This window comes from Bufo gargarizans, chromosome 4 (genome assembly GCF_014858855.1).
Source record: "Bufo gargarizans isolate SCDJY-AF-19 chromosome 4, ASM1485885v1, whole genome shotgun sequence".
Classification (NCBI taxonomy): domain Eukaryota; kingdom Metazoa; phylum Chordata; class Amphibia; order Anura; family Bufonidae; genus Bufo; species Bufo gargarizans.
Window position 1 is genome coordinate 518,230,128 of NC_058083.1, and position 16,854 is coordinate 518,246,981.

At 43.9% G+C, this 16,854-nt stretch overlaps 1 protein-coding gene across 1 annotated transcript in view; it reads right to left on the reverse strand.

Moving 5' to 3' along the window:
- Positions 1-14,753, reverse strand: part of LOC122934013 (oocyte zinc finger protein XlCOF7.1-like) — a gene marked incomplete at its 3' end in the record, with an annotated part of 28,576 nt that extends 13,823 nt beyond the window's left edge. Inside the window, exons 1-6 of the mRNA XM_044289138.1 lie at positions 14,719-14,753; positions 13,779-13,928; positions 13,480-13,659; positions 13,274-13,397; positions 13,081-13,190; positions 11,993-12,095 (exon numbers count right to left, since the gene is read on the reverse strand). Of these exons, the coding sequence (XP_044145073.1) occupies positions 11,993-12,095; positions 13,081-13,190; positions 13,274-13,397; positions 13,480-13,659; positions 13,779-13,856 (595 nt within the window). The remainder of the gene's footprint in view (positions 1-11,992; positions 12,096-13,080; positions 13,191-13,273; positions 13,398-13,479; positions 13,660-13,778; positions 13,929-14,718) is intronic.
- Between the last annotated feature and the right edge of the window lie 2,101 nt (positions 14,754-16,854).

The window sequence follows — 16,854 nt, forward strand, 5'->3', positions numbered from 1 at the left end:
CCAGTTGGCCAGCTTATACATGGAACACATTTTCCAGCTTCATGGGTTACACTTGCAAGTCGTGTCTGACTGTGTACTACAGTTCATGTTTAAATTCTGGAGAGCTATGTGCAAGCTATTGGAAATCGAACTGGGCTTTTCATAAGGCCCCTTTCACACGAGCGAGTTTTCCGCGCAGGTGCAATGCGTGATGCGAACGCATAGCGCCTGCCCTGAATCCGGACCCATTCATTTCAATGGGTCTGTGTACATGAGCGTTGATTTTCACACATCATTTGTGCGTTGCGTAAAAATCGCAGCATGTTCTATATTCTGCGTTTTTCACGCTGGCCTGATAGAAGTGAATAGGGCTGCGTGAAAAACACATTGCATCCGCAAGCAAGTGCGATGCATTTTTCACTGATGGTTGCTTAGAGATGTTGTTTGTAAGCATTCTGTTTTTTATCACGCGCGTTAAAAAAAAGGGATCAATGCTCATTTCGGACAAAACTGACTGAAATTGCTTGCAAAATGGTGTGATTTTTACTGAACGCATCCGGACCTAATCCATATCGTTCGTGTGAAAGGGGCCTAAGTTTATTATCCACAGGCCAAAGGTCAGGTGGAGCCTATCAATCAGATCCTGGTCAATTACCTGCATTATGTCTGCATGTCATGATGATTGAGTCACTTTGTTCTCTTGGGCAGAGTTTTCTTACAGCAACGATTCTAGTGACAGGAAGGCTAGCCCTGAACAGAAACAACTTAGTAGATATTTCTGTTTGGATGATATTTATGATGCTGGCCCTGGGCCAGCAATACTCCAGCAAGGCATTGGTCCTAGTAACCAGGGGGATGACTGCTGTAGGAATGATGAGAAGGAGTGCAGCAAAGGTCAGACCGATGCTGGTGGTAGGGGACTCCATTATTAGGTGGACAGGCAGGGTCATCTGTCACTGAGCCGAACAGTGTGTTGTCTTTTGGGTGCTCGGGGTCAGCATATTGCGGATTGGATAGACAGATTGCTGGGTGGGGCTGGGGAAGACCCACAGGTCACAGTACACATTGGTACCAATGACAAAGTCAGGAGAAGATGGAAGGTCCTTAAAAAGCTCAACGCCAGTACCTCCAAGGTAGTGTTTTCCGAAATACTACCAGTGCCATGCGCGTCACTAGAAAAATAGTTCTTCTGCTTCCTTGCGGAGTGTGTGACCCAGCATGCCACAGCCTGCTTCTGGGAGGCAAAGCCTCATCTCTCTTCACCAAGGCCATGCACTCTCCGACTCTTACAGGGTCAGTTTGCACACCCTAGTTCACATAAGCCAATGGCTGGTCACCTTTGGATACTTAAGGCACTTTCCCCTATGGGAGGGTGCTATCTGAGCAATAGGCTATAATCCTGCGTAGGTGTGCTATATTTGTTGGCGAGTGTACCGAGTTCTGCCCGTTTTGCAGTTAAACACCCTCCATTGCCTGCTCTGACCTCTGCTAAATCTATTGGTTGGCACAGTTCCACACCCACTGCCATATCACATGTCTTTCACTGTTGATGTCCTCAATGGCCTGGAGTACCTTTGGTCCAGCAGCTGTAAAGCACTCCCAAAACTTTACTTTGGCTATGTGTTTTGGGGATTGTTGAACTGGATGAGGTCAGGTTGAAGAAGATCTCTGGGTTAGCGTTAAATGAACTTTGATCTATGCCCTTGCACTTCCAAATGAGTTTCATCAGGAAAAAAAAAAAATCACTTATATTCCACTTTTCTACAGTTCATTCTTGATGTTTCTTCTTGAAAGGTTGTCTAACCCTATAGCCAAATTGCATGAGGAATGGGCATCGACCACATGTGACAACATTTCTCCTGATATCCCCTGTTGTCTTTTAAGGGTTGATTATGCTTATTCTCCAGATTAGAGCATCATCTCGTGGAGCAGTTCTCCTGTTTCTTCCACAGCATCTTTTCCAGAAATGTTCTGTTTGGTGCTTTATCCGGTTTCAAAATTCTTGAAACACTTCGTTTTCCCACACCAGCTGCCTTTTCAATTTCCCAAGTCGCCATTTCAGTTTTTTCTTTTAAAGCAATAATTTTTAGAACTTTTAGGGAGTGATATTCATCTCTACATCAGAAGGAAAGAGCTTGGAAAATATAACAACCATCTCAATTAGAATCAACAACATTCACTTTATGTCCCAGTTACACGGCTGTAATTGTTGGACTGGGTGTTATCTGCTGATAATATAGCCGCTGTTTTAGTATAATTTATAATATATATATATATATATATATATATATATCTCAAGTTTGCCATACAATGGGTGAATAAAAAGTTTTCTTATTTCACTACAATTCAGGAGTGCAGTCCTACTTTTTTGCTTTTATAATTATTGGGTATTGCCGTTACCCTCTGTTGGGCATTGCACCCGTCTCTTGGATGGTGCTCCCGCTGGACTTTTTCTTCAATATATATATAAAATATTATCAGCTTTTTTTAAATCATAGTTACCAATACATCTTATAAGTTATCCATCATTCTTTTGTCCTTATTTGTGATTGGCTGCAGCAGTGTGGTGAGGTCAGTGTCAGACGTACTGTATTCTGTCTAATTGTGAAAATTCAACTAAACCAGTTTCTGAAAGCTGGCAGATGGAACAGAGGGGCCACGTACGGTAAATAGCTCCATAGGCCACTTCTGATGACAGGTTCCCTTTAATGAATTTTAATAATTCGCCGTCCTTTATTTGGATAAAAACATTTTCACTATTATACCAAAAGTTACGTTTTCATGCAAACCAACATTCAGAGAAGAATGTATTACTGTTTGAACTACTAGATACAGTCTATAGGTGGCTCCAATATTGATTACACAATTCCCCCCTCCCTGTTTGGGTGTGATACTAGGACACCACCGGGTTTACAATTTGTGTCTAGAACCCGATAACACACGGTGTAAGGCAAATAGAGAACTGCTCCCCTATAAAACCTCTCTGCACATCCAATAATCCTATATGTTGTCAGACCAGGACTGTGACTGTGTTCTCTGAGGTGTCAACAAGGGACCATTTAACCCCTTAACCACTTCAGCCCCGCTAGGTGAAACCCCCTTCATGACCAGGCCACTTTTTACACTTCGGCACTACACTACTTTCACCGTTTATCGCTCGGTCATGCAACTTACCACCCAAATGAATTTTACCTCCTTTTCTTCTCACTAATGGAGCTTTCATTTGGTGGTATTTTATTGCTGCTGACATTTTTACTTTTTTTGTTATTAATCAAAATGTAACGATTTTTTTGCAAAAAAATGACATTTTTCACTTTCAGCTGTGAAATTTTGCAAAAAAAACGACATCCATATATAAATTTTTCGCTAAATTTATAGTTCTACATGTCTTTGATAAAAAAAAAATGTTTGGGCAAAAAAAAAATGGTTTGGGTAAAAGTTATAGCATTTACAAACTATGGTACAAAAATGTGAATTTCCGCTTTTTGAAACGGCTCTGATTTTCTGAGCACCTGTCATGTTTCCTGAGGTTCTACAATGCCCAAACAGTAGAAAAACCCCACAAATGACCCCATTTCGGAAAGTAGACACCCTAAGGTATTCGCTGATGGGCATAGTGAGTTCATAGAACTTTTTATTTTTTGTCACAAGTTAGCGGAAAATGATGATGATTTTTTATTTTTATTTTTTTCTTACAAAGTCTCATATTCCACTAACTTGCGACAAAAAATAAAAAATTCTAGGAACTCACCATGCCCCTCACAGAATACCTTGGGGTGTCTTCTTTCCAAAATGGGGTCACTTGTGGCGTAGTTATACTGCCCTGGCAATTTAGGGGCCCAAATGTGTGAGAAGAACTTTGCAATCAAAATGTGTAAGAAATGACCGGTGAAATCCGAAAGGTGCACTTTGGAATATGCGCCCCTTTGCCCACCTTGGCAGCAAAAAAGTGTCACACATGTGGTATCGCCGTACTCAGGAGAAGTTGGGGAATGTGTTTTGGGGTGTCATTTTACATATACCCATGCTGGGTGAGAGAAATATCTTGGCAAAAGACAACTTTTCCCATTTTTTTATACAAAGTTGGCATTTGACCAAGATATTTTTCTCACCCAGCATGGGTATATGTAAAATGACACCCCAAAACACATTGCCCAACTTCTCCTGAGTACGGCGATACCAGATGTGTCACACTTTTTTGCTGCCAAGGTGGGCAAAGGGGCACATATTCCAAAGTGCACCTTTCGGATTTTGCAGGGCATTTTTTACACATTTTGATTGCAAAGTTCTTCTCACACATTTGGGCCCCTAAATTGCCAGGGCAGTATAACTACGCCACAAGTGACCCCATTTTGGAAAGAAGACACCCCAAGGTATTCCGTGAGGGGCACTGCGAGTTCCTAGAATTTTTTATTTTTTGTCACAAGTTAGCGGAAAATGATGATTTTTTTTTTTTTCTCTTTTTTCCTTACAAAGTCTCATATTCCACTAACTTGCGACAAAAAATAAAAAATTCTAGGAACTCGCCATGCCCCTCACGGAATACCTTGGGGTGTCTTCTTTCCAAAATGGGGTCACTTGTGGCGTAGTTATACTGCCCTGGCAATTTAGGGGCCCAAATGTGTGAGAAGTACTTTGCAATCAAAATCTGTAAAAAATGACCGGTGAAATCCGAAAGGTGCACTTTGGAATATGTGCCCCTTTGCCCACCTTGGCATCAAAAAAGTGTCACACATCTGGTATCGCCGTACTCAGGAGAAGTTGGGGAATGTGTTTTGGGCTGTCATTTTACATATACCCATGCTGGGTGAGAGAAATATCTTGGCAAAAGACAACTTTTCCAATTTTTTTATACAAAGTTGGCATTTGACCAAGATATTTTTCTCACCCAGCATGGGTATATGTAAAATGACACCCCAAAACACATTGCCCAACTTCTCCTGAGTACGGCGATACCAGAGGTGTCACACTTTTTTGCTGCCAAGGTGGGCAAAGGGGCACATATTCCAAAGTGCACCTTTCGGATTTTGCAGGGCATTTTTTACACATTTTGATTGCAAAGTTCTTCTCACACATTTGGGCCCCTAAATTGCCAGGGCAGTATAACTACCCCACAAGTGACCCCATTTTGGAAAGAAGACACCCCAAGGTATTCCGTGAGGGGCATGGCGAGTTCCTAGAATTTTTTATTTTTTGTCGCAAGTTAGTGGAATATGAGACTTTGTAAGGAAAAAAGAAAAAAAAAGAAAAATCAGCATTTTCCGCTAAATTGTGACAAAAAATAAAAAATTCTAGGAACTCGCCGTGCCCCCCACGGAATACCTTGGGGTGTCTTCTTTCCAAAATGGGGTCACTTGTGGCATAGTTATACTGCCCTGGCAATTTAGGGGCCCAAATGTGTAAGAAGTACCTTGAAATCAAAATGTGTAAAAAATGGCCTGCGAAATCTGAAAGGTGCCCCTTTGCCCACCTTGGCTGCAAAAAAGTGTGACACATCTGGTATCGCCGTACTCAGGAGAAGTTGGGGAATGTGTTTTGGGGGGTCATTTTACATATACCCATGCTGGGTGAGAGAAATATCTTGGCAAAAGACAACTTTTCCCATTTTTTTATACAAAGTTGGCATTTGACCAAGATATTTTTCTCACCCAGCATGGGTATATGTAAAATGACACCCCAAAACACATTCCCCAACTTCTCCTGAGTACGGCGATACCAGATGTGTCACACTTTTTTGCAGCCTAGATGGGCAAAGGGGCCCAAATTCCTTTTAGGAGGGCATTTTTAGACATTTGGATCCCAGACTTCTTCTCATGCTTTAGGGCCCCTAAAAATCCAGGGCAGTATAAATACCCCACATGTGACCCCACTTTGGAAAGAAGACACCCCGAGGTATTCAATGAGGGGCATGGCGAGTTCCTAGAATTTTTTTTTTTTTTGCATAAGTTAGCGGATATTGATTTTTTTTTGTTTTTTTTCTCACAAAGTCTCACTTTCCGCTAACTTAGGACAAAAATTTCAATCTTTCATGGACTCAATATGCCCCTCACGGAATACCTTGGGGTGTCTTCTTTCCGAAATGGGGTCACATGTGGGGTACTTATACTGCCCTGGCTTTTTAGGGGCCCTAAAGCGTGAGAAGAAGTCTGGAATATAAATGTCTAAAAATGTTTACGCATTTGGATTCCGTGAGGGGTATGGTGCGTCCATGTGAGATTTTATTTTTTGACACAAGTTAGTGGAATATGAGACTTTGTAAGAAAAAACGAAAACAAAAACAGACAAAAAATTTCCACTGACTTGTGCCAAAAAAAATGGCTGAATGGAGCCTTACCAGGGGGGGGAGTGATCAATGACAGGGGGGTGATCAATGACAGGGGGGTGATCACCCATATAGACTCCCTGATCACCCCCCTGTCATTGATCACCCCCCCTGTAAGGCTCCATTCAGACATCCGCATGATTTTTTACGGATCCATGGATACATGTATCGGATCCACAGAACGCATGCGGACGTCTGAATGGAGCCTTACAGGGGGGTTATCAATGACAGGGGGTGATCAGGGTAATCAGGGTGATCACCCCCCTGTCACTGATCACCCCCCCTGTAAGGCTCCATTCAGACATCCGCATGATTTTTTACGGATCCATGGATACATGTATCGGATCCACAGAACGCATGCGGACATCTGAATGGAGCCTTACAGGGGGGTTATCAATGACAGGGGGTGATCAGGGTAATCAGGGTGATCACCCCCCTGTCACTGATCACCCCCCCTGTAAGGCTCCATTCAGACATCCGCATGATTTTTTACGGATCCATGGATACATGGATCGGATCCACAGAACGCATGCGGACGTCTGAATGGAGCCTTACAGGGGGGTTATCAATGACAGGGGGTGATCAGGGTAATCAGGGTGATCACCCCCCTGTCACTGATCACCCCCCCTGTAAGGCTCCATTCAGACATCCGCATGATTTTTTACGGATCCATGGATACATGGATCGGATCCACAGAACGCATGCGGACGTCTGAATGGAGCCTTACAGGGGGGTTATCAATGACAGGCGGGTGATCAGGGTAATCAGGGTGATCACCCCCCTGTCACTGATCACCCCCCCTGTAAGGCTCCATTCAGACATCCGCATGATTTTTTACGGATCCATGGATACATGGATCGGATCCACAGAACGCATGCGGACGTCTGAATGGAGCCTTACAGGGGGGTTATCAATGACAGGGGGTAATCAGGGTGATCACCCCCCTGTCACTGATCACCCCCCCTGTAAGGCTCCATTCAGACGTCCGCATGATTTTTACGGATCCATGGATACATGGATCGGATCCGTAAAAATCATGCGGACGTCTGAATGGAGCCTGACAGGGGGGTTATCAATGACAGGGGGTGATCAGGGTAATCAGGGTGATCACCCCCCTGTCACTGATCACCCCCCCTGTAAGGCTCCATTCAGACGTCCGCATGATTTTTACGGATCCATGGATACATGGATCGGATCCGTAAAAATCATGCGGACGTCTGAATGGAGCCTTACAGGGGGGGTGATCAGTGACAGGGGGGTGATCAATGACAGGGGGTGATCAGGGAGTGTATATGGGTGATCACCCGCCTGTCATTGATCACCCCCCTGTAAGGCTCCATTCAGACTTCCGCATGATTTTTACGGATCCATGGATACATGGATCGGATCCGTAAAAATCATGCGGACGTCTGAACGGAGCCTGACAGGGGGGTGATCAATGACAGGGCGGTGATCAATGACAGGGGGGTGATCAGGGAGTTTATATGGGGTGATCATGGGTTTATAAGGGGTTAATAAGTGACGGGGGGGTGGGGTGTAGTGTAGTGTGGTGTTTGGTGCGACTGTACTGACCTACCTGAGTCCTCTGGTGGTCGATCCAAACAAAAGGGACCACCAGAGGACCAGGTAGGAGGTATATTAGACGCTGTTATGAAAACAGCGTCTAATATACCTGTTAGGGGTTAAAAAATTCGGATCTCCAGCCTGCCAGCGAGCGATCGCCGCTGGCAGGCTGGAGATCCACTCGCTTACCTTCAGTTCCTGTGAGCGCGCGCGCCTGTGTGCGCGCGTTCACAGGAAATCTCGCGTATCGCGAGATGACGCGTATATGCGTGACTGTGCGCAGCCCTGCCACCTCCGGAACGCACATGTGCGTTAGGCGGTCCGGAGGTGGTTAAGGACCCATGACGTACAAGTACATCATCTCTGGCCGTGACTTAAGGACCAGAGAAGTACATGTACCTCATGGTGGCTGCGCCTGCCCGATCAGCGGCAGGGGTCGGGCAGTCACTGATAGCCGGAGCCCCGCTGCATGTGCCGACATCTGTGAAATCACCGATACTAGCGCATTAACCCGTGCACAGCCGCGGTCAACTCTGACCGTGGCATGTGCGATATCCGTGCAGGGAGAAATCAGCCATCGAAACGCCGTGCTGCTGTGACGGGGACCCAATGACAGGGAAGGCAGCACCTGGATCTCACAGGCAGGACGGCTGTAAGTGTATATTACACTTACAGCCAATGCTTTACAATACAGAAGTATTGTCATGCATTGTAAAGGGGATCAGACCCCCAAGAATTTAGGGTTCCAGTATGGGGGAAAAAAAAGAAGTGAAAAAAATAAAGTTTTCCAAAATAAAAATTTCAAGTATATATCCTTTTGCCCAAAAAAGTTTAAAAAAATTGTCAAAAAATAGGGAAGAAAATAAATGTAGACACATTAGGTAAAAAAAAACTATGGCTCAGAATATGGAGACACTAAAACATAGTTTTTTGGGTTTAAAAAATGCTGTTATTGTATAAAACTTAAGTAAATAAAAAAAGTAGACACATTAAGTATTGCCGCGTCCTTAATAACCTGCTCTATAAAAATATCACATGACCTAACCCCTCAGGCGAATACTGTAAATTAATAAAAATAAAAACGGTGTAAAAAAAGCCATTTTTTGTCACCTTACATCACAAAAACTGTAATAGCAAGCGATCAAAAAGTCATGCACCCCAAAATAGTGTCAATCAAACAGTCATCTCATCACGCAGAAATGATACCCTGCGACAATCACCCAAAAAAAAAAAAAAAAAAAATCTATGGCTCTCAGACTATGGAGACACTAAAACATGATTTTGTTTCAAATTTGATATCTTTGTGTAAAACTTACATAAATAAAAAAAAAAAAAAGGTAGACATATTAGGTATCGCCATGTCCGTAATAACCTTCTCTATAAAAATATTACATGACCTAACCCCTCAGGTGAATACCGTAAAAAAATAAAAATAAGGTGTCAAAAAAGTCATTTTTCAAAAATGCTTTGGTATTGTCGCATAAGTAACAACCGGCTCTATCAAAATACCACATGATCTAACCTGTCAGGTGAATGTTGTAAATAACAAAAAATAAAAACAGCTATTTTTTGTTACCTTGCCTCACAAAAAGTGTAATATAGAGCAACCCAAAAAATCATATGTACCCTAAAATAGTACCAACAAAACTGTCACCTTATCCCGCAGTTTCCAAAATGGGGTCACTTTTTGGGAGTTTCTACTCGGGGGGGGGGGGGGGGGGGGGGGGGCTTCAAATGGGACATGGTGTCATAAAACCAGTTTTGTATACCTTGAGGGGTGTCGTTTCTAAAATTGGGTCACTTTTTTGGAGTTTCTACTCTGGGGTGCATCAGGGGGTCTTCAAATGTGACATGGCAGCTTAAAATTATCCCAGTGAAATCTGCTTTCCAAAAACCATATGGCGTTCCTTTCCTTCTGTGCAATATTGTGTGCCCATACAGCAGTTTACAACCACATATGGGGTGTTTCTGTAAACTACAGAATCAGGGCCATAAATAGAGTTTTTTGGGCTGTTAACCCTTGCTTTGTTAGTGGAACTAAATGTATTAAAATGGAAAATCTGCCAAAAAAGTGAAATTCTGAAATTTCATCTCCATTTTCCATTAATTCTTGTAGAACACCTAAAGGGTTAAAAAAAAGTTTGTAAAATCTGTTTTGAATACCTTGAGTGGTGTAGTTTCTAAAATGGGGTCATTTTTGGGTGGTTTCTATTATGTAAGCCTCACAAAGTGACTTCAGACCTGAACTGGCCCTTAAAAGTGGGTTTTGGAAATTTTCTGAAAAATGTCAAGATTTGCTTCTAAACTCCTAAGCCTTCTAACGTCCCCAAAAAATAAAATGGCATTCACAAAATTATCCAAACATGTAGTAGACATATGGGGAATGTAAAGTAGTAACAATTTTTGAAGGCATTACTATCTATCTTTTTCAAAATTTTTGGTAAATTTTTTATTTTTTTTATAAATAAAAATAAGATTTAACTCAATTTTACCACTGTCATGAAGTACAATATGTGATGAGAAAACATGCTCGGAATGGCCTGGATAAGTAAAAGCGTTTTAAAGTTATAACCACATAAAGTGACACATGTCAGATTTGCAAAATATTTCCTGGTCCTTAAGGGGAAAATTAGTCCCGTCCTTAAGGGGTTAACAGCTGTCATGAGATATTTTGAGGCCCCATATACTGGGATTGGTCAGAGCTCCTGGGGAGCGTGGGGTATAGCATCACAGTCTTTAGCAGGAAGGGGTGAGCAGAATGGCCAGCAAGCTGTCACTGACCACTGGGGATTTGTCCTCCTGTTATGCACTGTTTAGTCTGCCCCCGTGGTGGGTGAGTTAGAAGAATGGGTGATAACCCCAACCTTCTTATCAATACTGTGGGACACCTGGTATCGGTAACAATTGTGTGCAAATAAAGGAAAACCTGTCAGAAAGTACAATATGTGACCCCCAAACTGCCACCGCTACCTGACTATACAATAAGTACCGTATTTTTCGCCGTATAAGACGCACCGGCCTATAAGACGCACCTAGGTTTTTGAGGAGGAAAATAAGAAAAAAAATATTTTGAACCAAAAGGCGTGCTTTTGGTGGGTTTTGAACTAATTGTGGTCTGTGGATGGCACTGTTATGGGGGATCTGTGGGTGACGCACTGTTATGGGGGATCTGTGGGTGGCTCTTATTGGGGTCTCTGTGTATGACAGTTATGGGGGGGATCTGTGGATGACACATATATAGCATCTTATGCTATGTGTCATCCACAGATCCCCTCCATAAGTGTCCCTGTAGTGAATGACCCTCAATACAGGGCTGGAGGCCGGCATCTGGCTTTATAATGACAGCGGGGCCCGTGCAGTGACTGTATTCTACTACACGGGCCCCCAGCTCACTGTATAATCGTATGTCTAATAGTAAATAGTTATGTGCATAATCGCATAATGAGCGGAGTACTTACAACTACAAGCGCTCGCCGAGAGGAGGGAGGAGGCAGGAGGCAGGCCAGGAGGACAGGCGCTGGCAGCGTGAGTCATACGTCATGCGCCCACGCCGCCGGCTTCATTCATAAAGTGGGTGGGCGGCGCAGGCGCGTGACGTATGACTCACACACTGCCAGCGCCCGTCCTCCCAGCCTGCCTCCTCCCTCCTCTCGGCGAGCGTTTGTAGTTGTAAGTACTCCGCTCATTATGCGATTATGTACATAACTATTTACTATTAGACATACGATTATACAGTGAGCGGGGCCCGTGTAGTAGAATAGTCACTGCACGGGCCCCGCTGTCATTATAAAAGCAGACGCCGGCCCCCAGCCCCTCCTCCCTCACAGCTGATACACCCGCCGCGCGGCATCGCGGCGGGTGTATCATTGAAAATCGCAAAATAATTTGCGCAAAAATTCGCGCGAAAATTCGCGCGAAAATTCGCACGGAAATTTGCGCAAAAATTCGCACGAAAATTCGCAAATCGCAAAATAAGCTGCATTCGCCGTATAAGACGCACTGCTATTTTCCCCCCACTTTTGGGGGGAAAAAAGTGCGTCTTATACGGCGAAAAATACGGTAATTAGTAGCCAGTGAAGGAGCAGAATCTGTGAGTCTTCTCTGCTTTATGTAGTGGTTACTACTCACCTGGGTGGTTATCGGTGGGAATGTCCTCTATGATCTGCTCATCACTCCTCACATATGTATCTTCAGCCTTAATATTGGTCAGATCTTTACCCAGATTTAAAAGCTGTGAAACAGAAATTGTAAAAGTCAGCAGACTGATGGAGAAGTCGTGTGGAATGTTTGATGTGACCAGAAAAGATCAATAATTACAATGACAAAAAGTGATGAAATGACAGCAGAGTTATCTGCTATGGCAGCGGTCCATGCCTATAGCTGCTCTCCTTCCTGCTGGTGGGCACGTCTGCTGCCTGGTTTACCTGCTCCATAGCTTTAGGGCTCCAGTGGTCCAGTCCCACAGACATCCCTCTCTCCCTTCCCAGTGGTCCCAGCTGCTGGAATAACGCTGTCCTCCCACACAAGTTGAGGCCTGCTTCCTGCCAATAATGCCATGGAAAGGCGCCTGATCAATAGGTTCTAGTATGCTAGTTTCATGCAAAGGCGTGCCATTAGCTTGCTTGCCTGTTCTGTGTACGGACTTCTGCCTGACTTCTTGATTTGACTCTTTGCTGTCTGACCTGACCCTTGCCTGATCTCCATTCTGATCCTGAGCTGCTTGCCCTGACAACGGACCATTTATCGGACTTCATATATTCTGCCTATCCGGACCTCGTGGGTCACCAGTCACTTGTACAAAAACTACTTCAAGTGGAGCAGCCCAGTGGCTCCCCTGCAAAAGAGTCCAGATCCCTGTACAGAAGATAGGGGGAAGAGAAGGGGGTCACTTTTTTTAATGTCCTTTGGAGCAGAACCAAGTTGAATCCACAAAGCGGATCCACATGTGCCAAGTTTCATTATCTGACCCAAAAATATCTGCAGGTCTCCTGTATATATGCATCTAGTTGGTTCCTTATTCCAACCAGCAGTCTCTACAGACCAGACAACTGTGAGAAGATCCAGACGACATGTAAGGTCTATAGTTAGCTGTAATCCTGCCATCTCTACCTTTCTCATTATACAAGGATAAAACATATAATACTGGTTTATAAAACAAGATTGAACACAAGATCTTCACAGCACTTTTACAGATCATAGGGAACCTTTCATGAGACCTTATTTCCATCTATCTGATCATCATATTGGACGTTTTGATGTTCTTCTGAATCATCCTGTGGAAGAAGAGGACTAGGACATCTTTCCGGCGTTGTTCTCTCCTCTTTAACTGTAGGAAAAACATACAGTGACTGAATTAATTAATTACATCTAAATAATGAAAGGACGTGTGTATTTATTCATGTCTATTACCTGATGATGTGAAGGGCTGGTGATCCTCCATCATGACATGCTTGTACAGATCTTTGTGTCCTTCTAAATACTCAAACTCTTCCATGGATAAATAGACGGCGACATCCTGACACCTTAAAGGAACCTGACAACACAATGATACAGTCATCACCCAGATCCCTTCATAGTGTTACTGTATAATGTCCCGGCATTCCCAGCGATGTCACCTCTCCAGTCAGCAGCTCAATAATCTTGTTGGTGAGCTCTAGGATCTTCTCTCTGTTGACTTTCTCATGTATTGGGATGTAAGGTGTCGGCCTGGATATTGGGCTCAGGATTCCTCCCCGTCCTTCAGATACCGGGGCCTGACAATGCTCACTAGAGGTCTTCTTCACTACTGTGTATTCCTGATTATGGAGAGACACAGTAATAAATATCACTCCATACATCTCCAGAGTCCCTCACCTCTCCAGTCATGTCCATTATAGAGAAGATGATGTAACGTGACATCATCAGAATCTCTCACCTCTCCAGTAAGCCGGAGGAGGATCTCTAGGGTGAGATTTATTATACTCTCTGCCATCTTGTCCCCATCCCTATCCATCCTTGATGGGTCAGTCAGGAGAATGATCTTATATAGGAGATATACGCTGAGCGGATCCTATATTGTAGGAACCTGAATGGAAAGAAGATGAACCGATGTAAAATCATAGAAAATCCCATGTAAAATACAAATACTGGAGATAAGAAGAGGGAACACTGGAGGAGATAATAACGTGTATCAAGGCAGATCCTCCATGTTTCAGGTCAAAAGCCTGTCACACCTTCATATTACCACTTTCACCATATATTTTAATTTTTTTTATGCTTAACACAAGATTTATTGAGAGCAAAAGAAAATAAAAATAAATAAATTACTGCTAAAAGTGGCAGGCAGAGTGGTACAGGAGAACTGCAGTATAAAGGAAGGCAATACCCTTAGAAGAGCAGTCATGAAATACACTCATCAATAATGTGCAAAACCTAAAAACTGTCATGTTAGCATTTAATAACTAACTAAAACCCAATCACAGCAGGTCTTAACTAGCACAAGCAAGTAAATGTACAAAAACCAAGTAACATATAAAACCAGATTCAAAGCATAGATGGCAAGGCGGATTACTGTATACTGTACATAAAATGTGGAGGATACACCACGCCGGCAATATAACCTCTGTGCCATGCTGTACAATAAACAGTATAACCCCTACACAGTGTAGCGGTATGCTGTATATTGTGCGGCACAGTGTAGAGGTATACTGTATATTGTGCAGCACAGTGTAGCGGTATGCTGTATATTGTGCGGCACAGTGTAGCGGTATACTGTACATTGTGTGGCACAGTGTAGCGGTATACTGTATATTGTGGGGCACAGTGTAGGCTATATGTGTATAACCTAAACATACTCCACATGAAAACTTAGTTACTTGGCTTGGTCCTTGGGGATCTCGGACGCCACTTCCACACTTTGGCCGGGGTCTCGGCGGAGCGGATGTTGTGTTTTATCCTAATGAGAAAGATTTCATAATAAGGATTTGGAGAAGGGTCAGAGGGATAGCAGAGCAGGGAGAGGCTGGTGCCGCTACTAGGGGGTCATACCATGGGGGAGTAATAAAGCCCACCATAATGCCCCCCAGTAGAAATAATTCTCCTTATAATGTGCAAAACATACACCCCTTGTAATGCCCCCAGTTGAGCTAATGTTCCCATAATGTGCCAACATAAAATACCCCTTCTCAGTGCCCCCGTAGATGACCCCATAGTGCTCCTCTCCCCTCTTCCCCATAGTACCCACCATAATGTGTCCCAGTATAAAATACCCCTATACAGAGCCCCCCATATAAAATACCCCTACTTTTTAGCCTCAGTAGATGCCCCTATAGCGCCACCCAATAATGTGCCAGTAAGATGTGCCCCCATCATGTGCCAGTAGCCAGAGTGCCCCCCCATCATGTGCCAGTAGCCCCCTTATGTGCCAGTCGCCCCCCCCCATACTGTGCCAGTAGCCCTCTTATGTCGTGCCAGTAGCCCCCCTTATGTCGTGCCAGTAGCCCCCCTTATGTACCAGAAGCTCCCCTTATGTGCCAGTATTGTAATTTGTACATATACATATATATATATAAAAACGACTTACACTTACCTCCTCCAGGATGCGATGCAGGCCTCTTCCGGCCTGTGTCCCTCGCTGGCTCAGGCGGCGCGATGACGTCATCGCGCCGCCTGCACCGGCCTCTGATAGGCTGCCGGCCTAGTGCTGGCAGCCTATCAGAGGAATAGGGAGGGGACACACCTCTCCCTGCCCTGCCGCATTACAGACATTTGTATTGCCGTCCTGAGGATGGAGATACAGATGACTGTAGAGATGAGTGAGCGCTTCCATAATAGAAGCGCAGCGCTCATCTCCTGCTGTGCCCTGCCGGCGCCCCCCTTCTGACAGCGTCCAAGAAACGGCCCTGGTTACAGGTCACAGCGGTAATCCTGTATAAAGCTGTAATCTGGTAGATCGCTTCATAGATCTAGAGCTCAGACTGCCCTAGTGCTATCAATTGGGATCACAAGAATAAAAAGAGCATCTGTCAGCAGTTTTGTACCTGTGACACTGGCTGTCCTGGTTCATGTGCGCTTGGCAGCTAAAGGCATCTGTGTTGGTCCCAGGTTCATATGTGCCTGCAATGCTGAGAAAAAGAAAGTTTTAATATATGCAAATGAGCCTCTAGGAGTAACGGGGGTGTTGCCATTACACCTAAAAGCTGCTCCCTCTGCACTTTGTCATCACCCCTGGTCCTATCAATGAAAGTAGAAAGGTTGTGTCAGGTGCAGAAAAAGAGGAGCCCCTAGGTTTAATGGCAACACCCCCGTTGCGGGTACATATGATCTCAGTGTGAGATCGGTGGTTCAAAGTCACTTAACCTATTAACTCCTACTCCTATGCCCACTTGTGTGCCAGTCATTTCTGTGGTCATACCGCGTTCAGCTCATTTCCCCTCAGGACAATTTATTTTATCACTGGGAAAAGTTCTTATAATTTAAATGATCCTGTATCTTTTGATTTACTGATTGGTTGATTTGCTGATTACCTCAACCTACATGCAGTGGATTTATATGATGTATAACGTTGCAATCCACATGTTTACGTTCATGTTTATGTTAACTCTTTGTAATGTATTTGTCACAACTGTGATTGTAAGGTGAAATGTGTGACACATTGATGTGTCCTTCACCAACAGTATGTAATCATTCTATCCTTGATTAAACCAAAAATAATTAAAATATATATAAAAAAAAAGTTCTTATAATTCATTAACAAAACAAACTATGATAATAAGAAACTAATGAATAAGAAACCTTCAGCTGCGTCCATCGCACAGTACAGAAATAATTCCGCCATATAGCACATAGAGAACGGCTGCGGTGCAGTATAAGGCGGGGTTCACACGTGACTGGTCAGCTGCAGGTTTACTTTGCGGATTTCTGTGCGGTAAATCTGCAGCGTTGTACAGAACCAGCAAAGGGAATGAGCTTTTAGTAATTCTCAGTCACACGTGGCAGAAACCGACCTGTGG